Genomic DNA, 19148 nt, shown 5'->3' with positions numbered 1-19148 from the left:
TGGAATTTTTCACCCCCACGACAACAGGCCTGATATATGGGCATGGGCATCTGAACAAAAGTGGTGCATACACTCCAAACGTAGGGTCACTGTAGTCTAGACTGGGGGCACGATAGCAGGATGTACCCACTATCAACCACTACCTAAATCAACCAGCCCACAGACTGGTTTTCCCTCCATGGTCAGGTTGTACATCACTCCTACCGCTGGCTTGTCTCCATGGAGGCTACAACCGCCCTTGCCAGGATCCCAGAGAGCTGAACAGGCTATTTGCTTCACTGCTTGATGTTGCACCAAGGTGGGGCTGGGCAAACTGTCATTCTGAAGGCATGTCGCCTAAGACATAACAATACCTGAGCAGAACTGGCACAACTTGGCCTCTACAGATTTCCCTGGAGGGACTATAGGAAGTATTACCATAAGGCCTCTACTCAGCATCTGAATGTAAATAAAAGTATCTCCATGGCACAACTTTGGGCAGTTTAAACTTAAATGGTACACTGGACAGTTTCAGTCCAGATTTTGCTGTTATTCCATTAGGGCAGGCACTTCATTGATCAGATGAGACCCAGGTGATCTTCATATGGAAATTTGGAATGATATGGAAATATGTTGCCTTCAAGCACCAGTGTGCAGTTGTGAAAGTGAAATTGTCAAAAAAAAAAAAAACACCTGTTCTTGGCTCTCATTCCTCTCTCTAAGAACATGCCGTTAGATTACTCCTTTATATACTTTATTATCTGTGCCAATCTTGGCACTGAGGTTCCCCATTAGTAAAATTTATCATAGTTATCCTTTGTGTTTATTGCAATCTTTGCTATCTTTTGATTGTCATTTCTTGGAGCAGTGTTAGCCTTGCTGTTTCTTTCTGGTCTTGACCATTGCTGTAGCTGTTTGTTTTTTTTTTGTTTTTTTAAAAAAGGTTATGCCCAAGTCTCACCCTTGCTTCAGTAAATAATCTCACTGTAGATCCTGTAGATTTATATTTAAAGAACAGCTGCTGTAATCATAAAGACTCCCCTGTGTGCATTTCAGGACTCTTATTCACAATATGCTTATACAGAACATCCTTTCAAACACAATACCTTTATAGTGTACAGTTGTAGAAGCATAATGATGTATAACCCCACTATCTGGTATCACCCAGAAGAGGATAGGTTCTCTTTTGAATCTGGTTCATCTCAAGGTTTCTACCACAGGGCTCATGTTTTGTTTTTGGTGCCACTGTCACCTCTGGTTTGCTCATTAAAGATAAAAATTTACATCCAGATTTTGTAAAGCTGCTCTGTGATAATACTTACTCATAAAAATGATATACATATACAACCGAAATTAATGTTAGAAATATGAAGTATGAAATATGAACAATAATATTCTCTGTAAATGTGGAAAATATTACACAGAACATCAAAAGCCAGCCTTATTCTTACATACTGTATATATGCAATAAATCATACATAAATGTACCACATTGCACACCTACATTTTACATCTAAATTATAATGGCAAGCATCCTATATAAGTTATACATGCTTTTGTAAAAGCTTTATAAGCCATGAATAGTCTTATAATGAGTGCGTATCAAGGAAACACTTAGAGGTAGATTACTCTCGCACGTAGAAGTCAATAGCAGTCTATAATTATGTTTAAGGAGGCGTTTTTTATTCATGTCTCTGTGAGTCACATAATAATAGCCCATAGGCATTTTCATAGTTCATGTGTCATAAAACATTAAAATACTACCTATGGTAATAAAAGTAGATCACTTAGCAAACATGTAGAGCAGGTTTTGCAAATGCGAACAGTATACACCCCATGGACATTTGAATAGTCAGATTACCTGTACACCTGCTCATTCATGCCATTATTCAATCTGCCAATCACATGCCAGTAATGCAAGAGTGGAAAAGCCTGAAAATTTTGCACTGCTCTAATAAAAAGAAAGTTTCTTGTTCCATTTTATGTAAGTAAAGCATGGCTTAAACTATACTCAGCAAAAAAAAAGAAACGTCCTCCCACATTCAACTGCTTTTATTTCCAGCAAATTTCTTAACATGCGTAAATATTTGTATTAACATAAAAGACTGAGACATAAACTGAACAAGTTTCACAGATATTTGAATAATGGAACAGAAATGGAATAATGAGTCCCTGAACAAAGGGGGGGCTCGATATTAAAAGTGACAGTCAGTATGTGGTGTAACCTCCAGCTGCTTTAAGTACTACAGTTCATCTCATCCTCATGGACTGCACCAGATTTGTCAGTTCTTGCTGTGAGATGTTCCCCCCCTCTTCCACCAAGGCATTTGCAAGTTCTTTAACACGTCTGGAGGGACACACGGTTACATGTCTTTTTCCACTGCGATGACGATCAGCTGTCCTTCTTTTCTCCCTGTAGCACCCTCTTAGACATCTTACATTATAGACATTGCAGTTTATTGTTCTGGCCACATTTGCAGTCCTCATGCCTAGCTGCAGCAGGCATATGGCATGTTCATTCAGGTGAGCAGGCACCCTAGGCTCTTTCTTCTAGAGTCAGTAGAAAGGCCTCTTTAGTGTCCTAAATTATTGTAACTGTGACCTTAATCGCCTCCCGCCTGTACACTGTCTTAAGGACTGTTCCACAGGTGCATGTGCAATAATTATTTACGGTTCATTGAACAAGCATGAAAAACATTGTTTAAAAACTTTCCAATAAAGACCTGTAAAGCTTATTTGTATTTTACAAAATTATCTTTAAAATACAGTCTCCTGAAAAAGGGACATTTCTTTTTTTGCTGAGAACTAATTCATCTAGTACTAAATATGCAAGCAGTATTTCCCTGCTTTGTGAGTTACAAGTTGAGGGTGTGTTAGGACTTTGTGAACAATGTGATCGAACTGGGACTTGAACAATAAACAAACGTAATATGTCATTCAATCAGTTTGGATGTGAGTCATACTGATTCAACATGAGGGCGGAACAGTGGAATTTGAAAAGTGTGTAGCACTAAGAGAAGCCTTATGTGTTGTTGTGTTATTCATATACAGTGGGGGGAAAATAAGTATTGAAAGCGTCAACATTTATTTCAGTAAATATATTTCCAATGAGGTTATTCACATGAAATTTTCACCAGACATCAGTATTAACTCAAGAACTCTGGAAATATAAAGAATTTACAGCATTAAAGTCTATAAATAAAGTTATGTGTAATAAAGTGGAATGACACAGGGAAAAAAGTATTGAACAGGCTAAGAAAAAGCAGTTCTCCAAGACAAGGTAAGGCAAGGAACCAGCTGAAATCCGTAAGTAATTATACCCCCATCTGTGCAAATTAATATCAGCAGGGTTAGTAAATTGATGGTCTAAAAAACAGGCTTTCAAATCAAGGTGTTAGAATGGCCCAGTCCATCACCTGACTTGAATCCAGTTGAACAAGTTTTAAAGACAATATGTTTAGAAGAACGAGCCAAAATCACACCTGAATAGCGCAGCTGATTAATTTCTTCATACAGGGAGTGTCTTGAAGCAGTCATTGCAAACAAAGGCTTCTCCACTAAATATTAAATAAATATCAGCTAGCTTGTTCAATACTTTTTTCCCCGTGTCATTCCACTTTATTACACATAACTTAATTCATGGACTTTAATGTTGTGAAATCTATATATTTCCGGATTTCATGAGTTAATACTGATGTCTGGTGAAAATTTCATGTGAATAGCCTCATAGGAAATATATTTACTGAAAAAAAAAAAGACACATACTTATTTTCCTAACTGTAGCATAATCCCCTATACTCAAATGCATTGTTCATAAACTGGATCCGCTGTACATGAATGTGTAAAAATGACTGATTGCCTTTTGTTTTATTGTAGCATTGAAAACTACTTTGAAATGTTTTTGTTTTTTTCTAAATTATATTCGTATTTTTCATAATATATATTCTCTCCAAACTATATATCTCTCCTACACTGACTAAAATGTCTTTCTTGAAAATAAATTCACCAGACCTTCTCTTTGGGGATTGGATGAAGATTCATTCAGTCTGACAGGCAATATCATACACATCATAAGCAGTGTTCATTGACATCAACGTAGGGCTGCACGATTATGGCCAAAATGATCATCCCAATTATTTTTTATCAATATTGAGATCTCGATTATTTATCATGATTATTAATTGAATTTAGTGACAACATATATTTATTGCACTTTCACATTTAATAAGTTTACTCATGCCACACTATATCACACAAGTAGGCATGAGAAAACTTGAGTTGGTCAATTATGACAGAATTTATTAACCTTGTGCGAGCCATGACACATTAATTTACCTTCTGATAAACTAAATTTAATATTTTCAGTTAATTTTACAGACTGTATGCAAAAAAACAACTGTTAACCTGTTCCACCTTGTAAACAAATACAATAAACATCAATGTTCAGTGTTTGAAGTTCAGCGTCTGCTCCTCTTAAATATATTTAAAGCTACACTATTAGACATTTTCCACTGTCATGGTTCTGGGCTGGAGTCAGTTCTCGAACCGCTCTGTGTATATTGTGTATATATCTGAATAATATATATAGGATGTGATTGGGTGAATTCATTTACCCATCAGATGGGAAGTGCTTTAGTTTAATGGTGTTCATTACTGATGATCCGATCAGGATTTTTACAGCCGATACCGATCCAGATACCAATCTTTTTTTGTTTAAACTTTAATCAGGAAGTCATAAACAATTAAATGTAAGCTCAAAATATTGATTCACCGTGTGAAGCTCTAAAATATAAGATGAAGCAGAGTTATAGCAAAACAACAAAAACTGTTTTTTTTTTAGATCATTATCAGATCATTGAATGAGGGATCGGAAAAATTAACCATGCCGAAACAACACTTGAAAATAAAACAACATGCCCTACATGTGAAAAACGTGTTTAAACTACACGTGAATGAATTGTGAAGTTATTATTTATGTGTGAATTTCATACAACTTTTCTATAGAAGAAGTCATCAGGTATAAAGGCGGTCACTGAGGATTAGGAAAAAATTCAGTTCAATGTTATTTTAAAGACTTACTCTTGGGAAGGTCTTCCTCGGTGGAACTGGTGGGCTGCTCACTGAATTTCAGAATATCTGCACTCCCATTATTTACTTTCTAGAAAAGATTTATCAAGATAAAAGGAGAAATCAAAAAACTGAAACTGGCCTCTGCAGTGATAAATAAACTAAGAAACCTAAATTATCAACGTTAGTTTATAATGTTACAAAATTACTTTTTCATACTAAAAGACACAAATCCTTCATATCTTAAAGCCACAGCAGTTTATGGGTGGGTTTTTCTCCGGAATATTGTCAAACCTACGTCTCTCCTCCTTCTCGACGGATGCAGGTGCTGGATCTGCAGAGCTGCCATGACTTATAGTCCCTGCTGTCTTACGAAGGGAATCTGCTTGCTCATGTACAGTGTCCTTTTCAGCTGGTCTGTCCAAGATGTTTTTTTCTGCTTCATGTTCTGCACCTGAGGTTGACATGACTTCAGGAGTACTGCATGAAGCACCTTGATTAGACAATGGCAGATGTGGACATCTAGGGCTAGGCTTTAGCACATAGTTGTGCAAGTACTTGGTGGACTCCTCTGCAAAAGTGTAAAGTAGCTCGGAATAGCAAGGGATGGAATTTATGGTGTTGACCTCAGTCCTTGCAGTCTCAAGAAGGGAATCTGAGGAACAGATCCTGTCACAACTTCCTGCTCTGTTTGATTTGAGGAGACATTTAGCTGTTAGATTTGTTAAGATGCATAATTTGTTACATATCATGTCCTTTTCTCTTTTGAATGAAGGCTCATTTTCATGTTATTTCAGGAATGTGGCCATCGTCTGTGATATGAATCGGAATGACACGATCATCGTTATCTTTTTCTGACTCTGCAGAGCAATTTGGTTTCTCAGGACATTCCATAAACATACTGATGTTTTTGAGTGATGTGTTTATCTCATCAGCCACGGTCTTTGACTTTTGCCCTGATGCAGCCCTCCAGATTGCCTCCTGCGTTGCACCTTTGATTTTAGTGATGGCTGTTTCAAAGGAGTTACGTACCAAATCAGAGCCATCATGTTCATCTTTTTCTGACTCTGCTGAGCAACTTGGTTTTTCAGTACTTTGCATAAATGAACTGAAAGATTTCTTCAGCTTATTCTTCACTTTAATGAACAGAAACAAAGGAGAGAAGCTCAGTGGAGTTTGTGAAGATGAGCCCTTTCTCAAAGCTAGCTGAGCACGTGCAAACTTCTGCAAGGTGTTGCTAACAGATCTCGAATTCTCAGAAGAGATGTCTTTGAGATGACCTTCTGAGAAACCTTTTGTTGGCATCAATGAAGGACAGGACTCCAGTTTCTGTAAGATTATCTCACTTACACGATGGGATAACTTGGTCTGAAATTTGGCTGATGTCAGAATATCGATAATTGTGAATGAACTCGGGTCTGTCAGTTCATTCCTGTACAAATGAACGGCTTAACAATCGGGTGCGGGTAACAATCATAATCAACAGTAAAAATACAACATCAAAGTGTATAAAATCCTCCTTATTAAAAGCAAAAGTACCCAGTAGTGTTTTATAGAGATTTCACTCCGCGCTGTTAGAATACCAGCTTTGTGGTCAAAAGGTAAGAACAGAGGGCTAATACTTAAACACTTAAGCACTAAAACACTCACACTTAAACACCAACACTTCAACAATACTGTAATCTACTGAGGGAAAAGATATAGAAAATACTGGATAAAAAGTGCATGAGAATAAATCGGATAATTGATTAATGTCAGTGTTGATTGTGATATAAGAGAATTACTTACCTGAAAGAGAGTTGAACATGTGATTGTGGCATAGAGCAACATATTGTGTTGCAATTTATGGCCTTTTTTTTTAATAGGTCTGTTTTTTTTAATTCGTTGGAAAGTTCAGGTGATGGCGATCTGCTGAGTCGAACGCTAGAGAGAGAAGAGAAGAAACGTTCTCTTAAGATAAGAATCTTTCTTATCACGAGGAGAGGGACTTTTGGATGGAACTGAAGGACGTATTGTTGGATCAGAGATGATAAGTGAATGTGAGACAGAACCTAATATCAGTGATTGATTCAGTTAAATTTAATGGGGACTTGTGTGTCAAACGCTCATCATAACTTAAGCCTTACAACAGATTTTTAAAAATGTGATATTTAATAAATAATAATGTATACTGAGGAGTTTGTGCTTTCCGGTTTCTTGGTAACGTGACACATTGGGTTTTTTTCATCGTATTAATTTCAAGAGAGAGGAAAAAAGAGACGATGGTGAGGGAACGATTGTTTATAACTGCTATAAAGTAAATGATAATAGGAGATAGCTAATTTTGTGGATGTCCCGCAACATTAAACAATGGCAAATTGATATAGTATAAGAGAATAAATCACACTAAGATGTGTGATGAGTTTTTAGACCTCTACCCACTAGTCTGTCATACAACTGATAGAGCTTGTAGAATTACTTCCTCTTAACTTCCCAGGAGGTGGAGTCTTCGTGCCGCTGGGCTTGAGAAACCTTGAAGTCCTTTCTCTTTCTCTGAAGAAGTTGGTAACAAAGGAATTCACTCTTAAAGTAAGGTATACGAATCGTCCTTTGTATGGACTTCGGTTTATTAAAGAACAAAACGATTACAATTATCTTAACTCAGAATATAAAGGAAAATAAAGAACCGTAGACTACGCAGAGTCTGAAAATGGTTTTCTTTTTAGAAGAAATGAAAACGAGTATGTCTTCACCCGAGGAAATGGTAACTAAACACTTGCCTTTCCTCGATATTTATACATTTTTTGAGTGTGGTCCTGTGCGCTAGGGTCCAGGCTACCACACAAAACCACCATGCCTTCTTTAAGGTCACAGAATGGGGTTACATGTTCTGGCTTTGAAGTTACTTGTAGAGAAACATGATGCATGCCCTTATTTGGGCTTAACAGAGAGACACAATGGACAGGAGATTGTGGTATAGAGCTCTAACTTTGAAGCTGTATGCAGAAAACAGGATGTATGCTTTTACTTGGTCCGTTTCAGTTTTATTTCTAGGCACCACTTCTAATTCATTACGTGTTTAGTAAAGGTAGATGGTCTGGGTTCTGTATTATTTTTAATGCAGGCTCTTTTTATTTCTTCTGTGTACAATTGCCCATATCTCTGATTTAGTTGCCTAATGCCTTCGGCTCTCCTGTATCTAGCACAATCCTTCAATCTCTCAGCTTCAGCTCTCATTTGATTCAAAACACCTAATATGCTATCACATTCTTTCTCTAAACGTTCATGTTTTAATATCAGCTTTTCAGTTCTCTTCACATCCAGAGTATCGAGTTGTAAATCTCGCAGGTCTTGCTGGAGGAGCAGAACATCAGGAACAGCTTTCTTAGCGACCCCCGAAGCAGAAGATTTTCCAGTCCGTCTTCGTTGCTAGGTACCTGGGGAACGGCTTGAGCCCTTTCTTTTTCTTGGCCCTTTTTTTCTCCTGACGTGGTTGTGTTTCCCCCGGGCTGTCAAGGTTGAGGTTCTTTACATAGTTTAATCATAACACAGTTTAATCATAATCACACAATATAATACATCAGCTTGTATTTAAGCAAGAAATAACGGTAGGGTTGAGGCTACATAATCCTGAGATCTAAATCTCCTACAATACCCTCTCCTGGAGTCTCAGCCCTACAGTTCCAAGTATCATTATCTACTATCCCCACAGAAGCTGGGAAAGGTAGAATGAATGGGAGGTAATCATTGCACCATATTTGGACGCCTAGCTCGAATTTGGCTAGAATTTGAAAATGCCATTGACAATTGTAAATTTTAGGAATCAGGGTACACTTCCACCATTCTTAGTCCCTGTACAAAACATGTGAATTTAAGGGGCCTAATCTGTGCATAAATTCTGGTTGGAAGCATTAAGAATCCTTGGGCAATGAGCATAAGTAATTAACATGGAGCCAGCAGTGGGTAATACCCCTTGGCGGTCCCCAGATCCTCAAGATTCCCTTGGGACACCAGCCTCTGGCGATAAGTTCCATTCTGACTCCCCCATCCGCCCTTAAGACCTCCAGCATTACTGTAGGCTGTAAAACAGATATTTTTCGTGTATTAGGCACATGCCCATTTGTCCTGTTGGCTGCCATAGCACTTTGTATTCATCTACTACGGTGTGAAACATTCCTTTGAATTCTATCATGTTATAAAAGATTCTTTCTCCGTTTTCCTCCATTTCGTATTGGTTTATCCACATGTTCTGAGACTGCTTTTTCCATTAGAATGTCTGTAACTGTCACAGCGGCTTCGTCGAGGAAAACGTCAGACCTGATTGTGAAAAAGGTACTATCCTCAGATGCCGTTTCTGCATTTGAAACACTATATTTTTTTCCTTTATACCGTAGCTTTTGATAGAAGCTGGACTTGGCCTGCTGCTCCTCATCCAAATATAATTTTTCAAGCCACATGACCTCCTCAGGGCAGCTATCAACATCAGATAGCAGTTTGGAAGGTTCCTCCTGATCATCAGGCACTGCTGGTGCTGGATCCTGCAGACCTGAGCAAGGCTTTTTGGAGGAGATCAAGGTGCCACTTCGACATGCATGATCATCTTTTTCCTCAGCAGCATTGACTAAACCATTGACAACTTTTTCAATAATATCCTTGGCCTCAGAAGACGTCACTACATTGGCGTCCAAACTTGTCTGAGATAAAATATGTGAAAAATTTTTGTCCAGTGTACCACTCACATCCCATGTAGCCTTGTTTTGGAGCTGCACTGAATCGTCAGTTTTAGGCTTAACATCAAATTCATGAAAGATGTTTATCTCATCAGCCATGGTCTTTGACTTTTGCCCTGATGCGACCCTCCGGATTGCCTCCTGCATTGCACCTTTAATTTTACTGATGGCTGTTTCAAAGGAGTTACGTACCAAATCAGAGCCATCGTCTGTGATATGAATCGGAACGACACGTTCATCTTTTTCTGACTCTGCTGAGCAATTTGGTTTCTCAGGACTGGAAGATTTCTTCAGCTTATTCTTCACCTTAATGAACAGAAACAAAGGAGAGAAGAAGCTCAGTGGAGTTTGGGAAGATGAGCCCCTTCTCAAAGCTAGCTGAGCACGTGCAAACTTCTGCAGTGTGTTGCTAACAGATCTCGAAATCTCAGAAGAGATGTCTTTGAGATGACCTTCTGAGAAACCTTTTGTTGGCATCAATGAAGGACAGGACTCCAGCTTCTGTAAGATGATCTCACTTACACGCTGGGATAACTTGGTCTGAAATGGGGCTGATGTCAGGATATCGATATCTGTGAACGAAATCGGGTCTGCCAGTTCATTCCTGTACAAATAAATGGCTTGATTAATAACCTCTTCTGTGCACAGGTCAATAACCTGCTCGTCCTCCTCCCAGTCAATTTCTTCTGGACTAAATTTAGAAAGAAATTCTAGGAGATGACTGCGCACTGTTTTTAAGGTGGTACGTGCACTCTTCAACGGTCCTTCTTTTCCGATAACAACAGCGTCACCTACAAAGCCAAGAAGAGCATCTGAGCTATATGTCGCATCTCCCGCTATGGATTGCATCGACTTATAAAACTGGTCCAAAATCATAACCACTGATCTGCCAGAATCCACAGCAGCACGTTTTAATGCAAATTGGCTTCTAAAAGGCCCAGACTCATATAACGTGCCTATTGGTTTATCCACATGTTCTGGGACTGCCTTTTCCATTAGAATATTTCTAACTGCCACAGCGGCTTCATCAAGGAGTACATCTGACCTGCTTCCGAAAAAGCTATCCCCAGATGCCATTTCTGCATTTGAATCAATGTACATTTTTCCTTTATACCGTGGCTTTTGATAGAAGGTGGACTTGGCCAGCTTCTCCTCATGCAAATATAAATTTTCAACCTGCCACATGACCTTCTCAGTGCAGCTGTCAACATCAGCCTGCAATTTGGAAGGTTCCTCCTGATCATCAGGCACTGCTGTTGCTGCATCCTGCAGACCTGAGCAAGGCTTTTTGGAGGAGATCAAGGTACCACTTGGACATGCATGATCATCTTTTTCCTCGGCACCACTGACTAAACTTGTCTGATATAAAAGATGTGAAATATTTTTCACCAGCATATCACGCTCATCCCGTGTAGCCTTGTTTTGGATCTTGACTACTATTTCAGTCATATCCTTGGCCTCAGAAGACGTCACTACATTGGGGTCCAAACTTGTCTGATATAAAAGATGTGAAAAATTTTTCACCAGCATATCACTCACAGCCCATGTAGCCTTGTTTTGGAGCTTGACCACTATTTCAATAATATCCTTGGCCTCAGAAGACATCACTACATTGGGGTCCAAACTTGTCGGAGATAAAATATGTGCAAGATTTTTCACCAGCGTATCATTCACATCCCATGTAGCCTTGTTTTGGAGCTGCACTGAATCGTCAGTTTCAGGCTTAACATCAGATTCAGGAGAGATGTTTTTGAGGGATTTCTTTAACTCATCAGCCACGGTCTTTAACGCTTGCACTGCAACTTTCATTTTAGTGATGCCTGTTTCAACTGAGTTACATTTCAAATCAGAGGAGTCTTCTGGTAAACTGGGAATGAGAGAAAATTGATGAAAAATCATCCATCGAAATAAAAGATATTCTCACCACAATATTTATGGCAATAAAATGAAAGTATTTCTTAGACAATCAATTAAATTTTAGTCACTTAAATAGTAGAGTAAAGTTCATCACTGAATATTAACAGTGGACACTGACACTTGACTGTTAGAGTTCAAAGTTGTGAGTGTTTATATACAGGTTGTTATACAGTACATGGGTTTACCTTTGACCTGAGCAGCTCGGTGTTGCAGAACGGCTCCTTGATTCACATTCATCCTTTTCCTTCAGCTTAGCTTCTGCACGGAGAACCGATTTAATCCCGAAACGTTCAATGAGATCCGGCATCATCTTCCTAATGACAGACTCCGACACAGACATCACAATTTCGGTGCAGATAGATGCAAACTTCAGTTTTGTGTACTGTTTAAACAACACAGAAACAAAGAAAACAGGTTAGGAATACTAACCCACTGAGGCCATGTTCTTCATTTAATAAGTAAAAACTGTAACTGTCGTCAGGTTTCTGTTTTATATGACAAATGATAAACTCAGGACACGTTAGCTTCTTACCTGATGCGTCATGTCCTCAGTCAAAGTCGTCCATTCCCTTAAAAAGAATTCACAAAGTTAATGATTTATTAATTGTTTATTAATGTGTAAAATAATAATAAAAAGCATATTTATCAAAGTTAGGCATAAAAATTAGGAGGAAAAAAACATCAACCTACTCATTACTCAGATGAAGAATGGTGTCCAAAATGTCCCTAAAGGTCATCAGGCCCTGATGACTCTGGAAGGCTGGAAAGGAAGATTCACGTGTTCCAGACCGATACATTTTCTTCTTATCGCTAATCTGTTGAGAACAAAATAAGTTCAAATCAGTTTAGGTGGCGCAGTTTTAGTAGCTCGGTAACCAATGTACAATAATGTAAGTGGTTCAGCAGCGACTGTGTTTAAGTGTCTAGAATTAGAATTTAGAACCAACTCCTGCTGTGATGTTACCGAGGCGCCCAGCAACATCAGAAATATTCCGTGCAGGAAAACAACAATAACATTTCCATTAAAGATGATAAAGGCACTGATTGAGTTACTGAGATGTTAAATCCACATGGTGAATTTCTGCTTTTGTAGAGAATTTCGTGAGACACATACTGGAATATCAGAAAAGAGCTTTTTAAATAGTTATTCAACATCTATTACCTAAAATACTTCAGGAAATAAAGTCTAATCTTTTAAAAGATGTCCTTCCTAGTTACACAACTGGAAGCACAGACCTTCTAAACATTTTTTTTAAATAAACAAATAAAATAATAAATAAAAAGACTTATCTAGAAAGAAATAGGTCACACAAGCATATATACAAAATATACGGTCATGGCGAAAAGAAAGTACACCCTCCTTCAATTCTGTGTTTTAATTTTGTGTTCCTCACCAACTTCTGTAAACAAACAAATAACCTTAGGCGACAACACCAAAAAAACATTTATTTGCATTTATTTATTTGTGTGTGTTTTCCTTTTCTATATAGCTTTTGTGACAGTATGAAAGTTTTTAAAAGTGCACCTTCTAAAATGTTAGTAAATTTGAGTAGGGATTCAATAAAAAAAAAAAAAACATTAGTGAAGAAAGCATTAAAAGCTATCAGAACAGGAAAGCGGAGCGATGTCCTCGGCAGAACAGGAAAGCAGAGCAACATCCTCAGCAGTGCTGGAGCTCGGAGTGATGTCTGCGTGGCAGGACAGTGGGACAACTTCCTCCGCAGGACAGGAGAGAGGAGCGATGTTCTCCGCAAGGCCTGCGGGAAGCTCCAAGATTTCCACGAGGACATAGAGGGGAGCGAGGTTCTCCGCGAGGCCAAAGGGAGGAACGATGCGGAGCATGAGGGGGGAATGATGTCCTCCGTGGAGCAGGAAGGGGGAGTGACATGCGGCGCACAGCAAAGAAGAGGAACAACGTCTTCAGCGGAACATGGAGGAAGAGCTACGTCCTCAGCAAAGGAGGATGGCAGAGCGATGACCTGAGCTGAGCAGGAAGGCAGAGCGACATCCTCAGCCGAGCAGGAAAGTGGAGCGAGGTCCTCAGCCAAGCAGGTAGGCAGAGCGACTTCCTCAGCCAAGCAGGAAGGCGGAGCGAAGTCCTTAGCCAAGCAGTAAGGCAGAGCGACGTCCTCAGCCAAGCAGGAAGGCAGAGCGACATCCTCAGCGGAGAAGGCAAACAGAGCACCGTACTCAGCTGAGCAGCAAAGCAGAGTGACGTCCTCAGCTGTACCGGCAAGCACAGCGGTGTTGTGCGCGGGGTTGGTGAACAGAGGGGAGCACTTAGGTAAGTCAGGACACGGAGCAACGTCTTCAGCCAACCCGGGTGACTGAGCAGTGTCCTCAGCTGACCCGAAAAACTGAGCAGCGACCTCAGACGAGCAGGAAGGCTGACCTTCGTTCTCCGTTGACTCCGTTTGCTGAACTAGATCAGGAGGGAGGGTGGGCGATGGTACTAGCCCCGAACACAGACTCCCACTTGTACCCAGACTCCTCCTCCTGCTGGCGTAGCATAGCAAAGTACTCCGCGAACATAGGTGGCATAGTGATGCCCAGGTACTTCATAATGATCTGCTGCTTCCGTTGAAGGTCTTTCGTTCTGTCATGTCTCAAAGGTTGATGCGGAAGCAATCGCAGATTTTCAAAACAGTCTAATAAACAATCAAACAACAAGACAAAGACACAAAGACAACTAGGCAAAATACTGTGGAAAGAAACAAAACATGGGAACATGGAACACGGTAGACTAAGACAAACGTAAGACAGAGAAGCAGTGCAAACAATGGCTATATATATATACAGTATCTCACAAAAGTGAGTACACCCCTCACATTTTTGTAAATATGTGATTATATCTTTTCATGTGACAACACTGAAGAAATGACACTTTGCTACAATGTAAAGTAGTGAGTGTGCAGCTTGTGTAACAGTGTAAATTTGCTGTCCCCTCAAAATAACTCAACACACAGCCATTAATGTCTAAACCACTGGCAACAAAAGTGAGTACATCCCTAAGTGAAAATGTCCAAATTGGGCCCAATTAGCCATTTTCTCTCCCTGGTGTCATGTGACCTGTTAGTGTTACAAGGTCTCAGGTGTGAATGGGGTGCAGGTGTCTTAAAGTGTGTCATCCCTGTCACACTCCCTCTTACTGGTCACTGGGAGTTCAACATGGCACCTCATGGCAAAGAACACTCTGAGGATCTGAAAAAAGGAATGGTTGCTCTACATAAAGATGGCCTAGGGTATAAGAGGATTTCCAAGACCCTGACACTGAGCTGCAGCATGGTGGCCAAGACCATACAGCGGTTTAACAGGACAGGTTCTACTCAGAACAGGCCTCGCCATGGTCGACCAAAGAAGTTGAGTGCGTCATATCCAGAGGTTGTCTTTGGGAAACAGACGTATGAGTGCTGCCAGGATTGCTGCAAAGGTTGAAGGGGTGGGGGGGTCAGCCTGTCAGTGCTCAGACCATACGCCGCACACTGCATCAAATTGGTCTGCATGGCTGTCATCCCAGAAGGAAGCCTCTTCTAAAGATGATGCACAAGAAAGCCCACAAACAGTTTGCTGAAGACAAGCAGACAAAGGACATGGATTACTGGAACCATGTCCTGGTCTGATGAGACCAAGATAAACCTATTTGGTTCAGATGGTTTCAAGCGTGTGTGGCGGCAACCAGGTGAGGAGTACAAAGACAAGTGTGTCCTGCCTACAGTCAAGCATGGTGGTGGGAGTGTCATAGTCTGGGGCTGCATGAGTGCTGCCGGCACTGGGGAGCTTCAGCTCATTGAGAAGAACCATGAATGCCAACATGTACTGTGACATACTGAAGCAGAGCATGATCCCCTTCCTTCAGAAACTGGGCCGCAGGCCAGTATTCCAGCATGATAACGACCCCAAACACACCTCCAAGATGACCACTGCCTTGCTAAAGAAGCTGAGGGTGAAGGTGATGGACTAAACCCTATTGAGCATCTGTGGGGCATCCTCAAATGGAAGGTGAAGGAGCACAAAGTCTCTAACATCCACCAGCTCCGTGATGTCATCATGGAGGAGTGGAAGAGGACTCCAGTGGCAACCTGTGAAGCTATGGTGAACTCCATACCCAAGAGGGTTAAGGCAGTGCTGGAAAATAATGGTGGCCACACAAAATATTGACACTTCTGGCCCAATTTGGACATTTTCACTTAGGGGTGTACTCACTTTTGTTGCCAGTGGTTTAGACATTAATGGCTGTGTGTGGAGTTATTTTGAGGGGACAGTAAATTTACACTGTTACACAAGCTGTACACTCACTACTTTACCTTGTAGCAAAGTGTCATTTCTTCAGTGTTGTCACATGAAAAGATATCATCAAATATTTACAAAAATGTGAGGGGTGTACTCACTTTTGAGATACTGTATGTGCTCGTTATCAGAAACGTGATTCAGGTGCAGGTGCTCATGTGACATGTAGTACAGTGCAGTGGCTGATGGGAAATGAAGTCCAGAGTTACCTCCTTGATATATGACAACAAGCTTTTCTCATTCTGAAATCCCCTTAAAACACATTTTCAGCCATTGGATATACCCTTATCTTCATGTTTTCATTTAGGGTATTTTAAACATTTTCCAATGCCCTTACTGCCATTCCCATTTCTGGTAATCAAGCTGTGCGCATCTCATCGCTCGTTGTCATGAACACTGGATATTTTCATCACTTCTTTGTTATGGGTAAGATATATTTTTATTATTGCTTAATGTTACACATATTTCTTCTCTAATTCGAAGTATATTTATGTGTTTTTTGGTGCTTCTTAGACATTCTGTAAGTATATGTGTGTGTGTTTCTCTTGAACATTTTTGAGTGTGTGGGTGTGTGTTTTTCTCAAAACATTGTATGAGTGTGTTTTTCAATTTTATGCTTTTTCCATGTCATGTATTAATACCTGTTTCCTACATTCATTACATTTACATTTATTCACTTAGCAGACGCTTTTATCCAAAGAGACTTACAAATAAGAAAAATACAAGCAAAGCGATATATCAAGCAGAGAACAATACAAGTAGTGCTACCATACAAGATCTATTAATTGAGTTCCAGAAGAAGCAAAGTGCACAGAGTAGAGGTGAAAGTGCAAATTTAAAAAAAAAAAAAATTACATTCTTTGCATGTGCTTGTACATGTATTTATATGAATATTTTTTAAGTGTTACCACTACTGTTTTATTTCATTTTCGTCCTTTCTCTCTGATCTCTGTCCAGCTGATCAACACCCAGCTGCAGTTGGATTTTCTCTCTCTCGGCTGCTCAATCTCACAGGCCTGGGTGAATATATATGTCATCAGCTGGCTTATTTGGCCATCGATGTTACAGCTCTGCTGGAACGTCTCTGCTCCTCACCTGTACCCACCGGGTTTCCTTATTCTCCTGCTTATCGTATCATTCCATCGGTGACCTATGTTCATGCTTCCACTCAAACTGAAGCTCAACTTCTTCCCATAACTTCTGTGGAGGGCCCATTTATTCTTTCCTCTGATGATGATAGTAGCGTTGCTACAAACACATCATATGACCTTTCACTTACAAATTATTCTCCTACAAGACATATTCCCTCCCCAGAACGTGTATGATAGTGATTCTCGATAAACTACATACTCTATTACCCTCGTGTTTTCCTGTGTCTTAAATTTATTCCCACAAGATATTGAATACAAATGCAGTGGAGATTTGTCTCATCCTCAAGAGTGGACGGTGTGTGTGAAAAAGTAACATTACTGACTACATGATTAGATGGTTACATGACTAGCAGGGTCTGGGGCATGCTCCACACGGATTTTTTTTTAAAGATATTTGCTTTACATGCTCATCTCTAGTTACTTTTAAGTATATTTGCATCTGACTGAAAGCTAATTGTAACAGGTAAGGGGTATAAAAAAAAAAAAATAATAATTTAAAAAAAAAAAATTTAAAAAGGGTTTTATATGTTTTATGTAGGGCAAAACAACTGTACAGTAAACACAAAGAAGGATTCAATTGAGATGGGAGCTGAATACATCAACAAGATAACAAGATAAGAGCATGTTGGACATCAGCTTATAGTAGCTTCATTAACATTCAATGTTCAGATCACACTGTTTACAAATGCATCGATATGGCATACTTTGTACCCAAAAGTCCACCTCGTAAGTTAAACCCTAGTTCTGTCGTTTAGCCTCCAAAATTTCAAGGGCCTGCTTCCTTTGTTTTGCTGCATGTTTCAGCCTTGCCTGCTTTTCTTCCTCCAAGGCAACCCTCTTGCTCTCTGCCGCACTACTAGATGGCCAGTAACCATACTCCTCAGACCTCCCCCTGCCTTCCATTATACTACGTTGGCATCTGGCTTTGTCTGTTGCTCCTGCAGATTTAATGTTTTGGCACAGAGTTTTATCCACCTTACCATATTTTGGATCATCCCTTCTGAACATCTCCACTGCCGTCTTGCTACTGGCCTTCAGGGTGTATTCCACAGTCTGATCTGCATTGAATGTGGGGATGCCCATGTTGGTGCTCTTGGGGTCAATTATATCACCCCCGCAGAAAAAGCAAGGAAATTACATTTAACGATTTCATTCAGACTCAGGATATTGGATATCCATGGATATTTTTAACGCAGGTATCTGATTTGCAGACTGAACTGAAGAGGCTTAGATAGACAGGCTGTTTTTACTAACACACTTGTTAAACTGGCTCCTTACACAACATGATCGTTGGAAGAAAGCCAAGGCAAGGTTGGAATGTAGCCCAAACAATATCATGCCTTTTGTTAAACTACATTTATGTTTTCTTAAAGGTGAGGTCCATCCATCCATCTTCTACCGCTTACTCCTTCTTCAGGGGCGCGGGGGAACCTGGAGTCAATCCCAGGGAGCATCGGGCACAAGGCAAGGTACACCCTGGACAGGGTGCCAGTCCATCACAGGGCACACTTACATACACACTCACACACCCATTCATACACTACAGACACGCCAATCTGCCTACCATGCATGTCTTTGGACTGGGGGAGGAAACCTGAGTACCTGGAGGAAACCCCCACAGCATGGGAAGAACATGCAAACTCGAACCCCAGACCCTGGCGGTGTGAGGCGAACGTGCTAACCACTATATACCGTGCTAGCCGCATATATACAGTACATAGAATGATCTTTGTATACGTGCAGCTGTAAAACTGAAAATACAATTAAGCAGATCATTCATACTGACTGAACATTCATTCGCTCACTCGTCTCTAGCAAGCACCTTTTTTTCCTGGTCAGAGTCCTGGTGGATCCGGAGAATTCACAGCGGGTGGGACGCCAATCCTTCACAGAGCATCATGCACACACACACACACACACGCATTTACACACTTATTCACACCTAGGGGCAATCCAGCATAGTCAATCTATCTACTGGCATGTTTCCAGGAAGTGGAAAGACCACCAGAGAACTCAAGGAGAACATGTGAAGCACTAC

At 40.2% G+C, this 19148-nt stretch overlaps 1 protein-coding gene across 1 annotated transcript; it reads right to left on the bottom strand.

The window, feature by feature from the left end:
* Positions 1–8134: 8134 nt before the first annotated feature.
* Positions 8135–12611, bottom strand: LOC108269538 (uncharacterized). The gene is made up of 4 exons (XM_017475484.3): positions 12363–12611; positions 12205–12241; positions 11858–12054; positions 8135–11622 (listed from the first exon to the last, which is right to left on the bottom strand). Exons 1-4 carry the CDS (start codon positions 12467–12469, stop codon positions 9219–9221), a joined length of 2745 nt encoding a protein of 914 aa, XP_017330973.1. The 5' UTR covers positions 12470–12611; the 3' UTR covers positions 8135–9218.
* Between the last annotated feature and the right edge of the window lie 6537 nt (positions 12612–19148).

The sequence above is a fragment of the Ictalurus punctatus genome, chromosome 9 (genome assembly GCF_001660625.3).
Source record: "Ictalurus punctatus breed USDA103 chromosome 9, Coco_2.0, whole genome shotgun sequence".
Lineage (NCBI taxonomy): Eukaryota > Metazoa > Chordata > Actinopteri > Siluriformes > Ictaluridae > Ictalurus > Ictalurus punctatus.
The sequence above is the reverse complement of the archived record's forward strand: the minus strand, read 5'-3'. Positions and strand labels throughout refer to the sequence as shown.

What these genes read in the sequence shown, in the direction of transcription:
- LOC108269538 (XM_017475484.3), bottom strand. Translation starts at nt 12,469, where the DNA reads ATGTATCGGTCTGGAACACGTGAATCTTCCTTTCCAGCCTTCCAGAGT. An exon ending in ATTCTTCATCTGAGTAATGA is followed by an intron (nt 12,242 to 12,362) that starts GTAGGTTGATGT and finishes ATTCTTTTTAAG; the next exon opens with GGAATGGACGACTTTGACTG. An exon ending in CCGAGCTGCTCAGGTCAAAG is followed by an intron (nt 11,623 to 11,857) that starts GTAAACCCATGT and finishes TCTCATTCCCAG; the next exon opens with TTTACCAGAAGACTCCTCTG.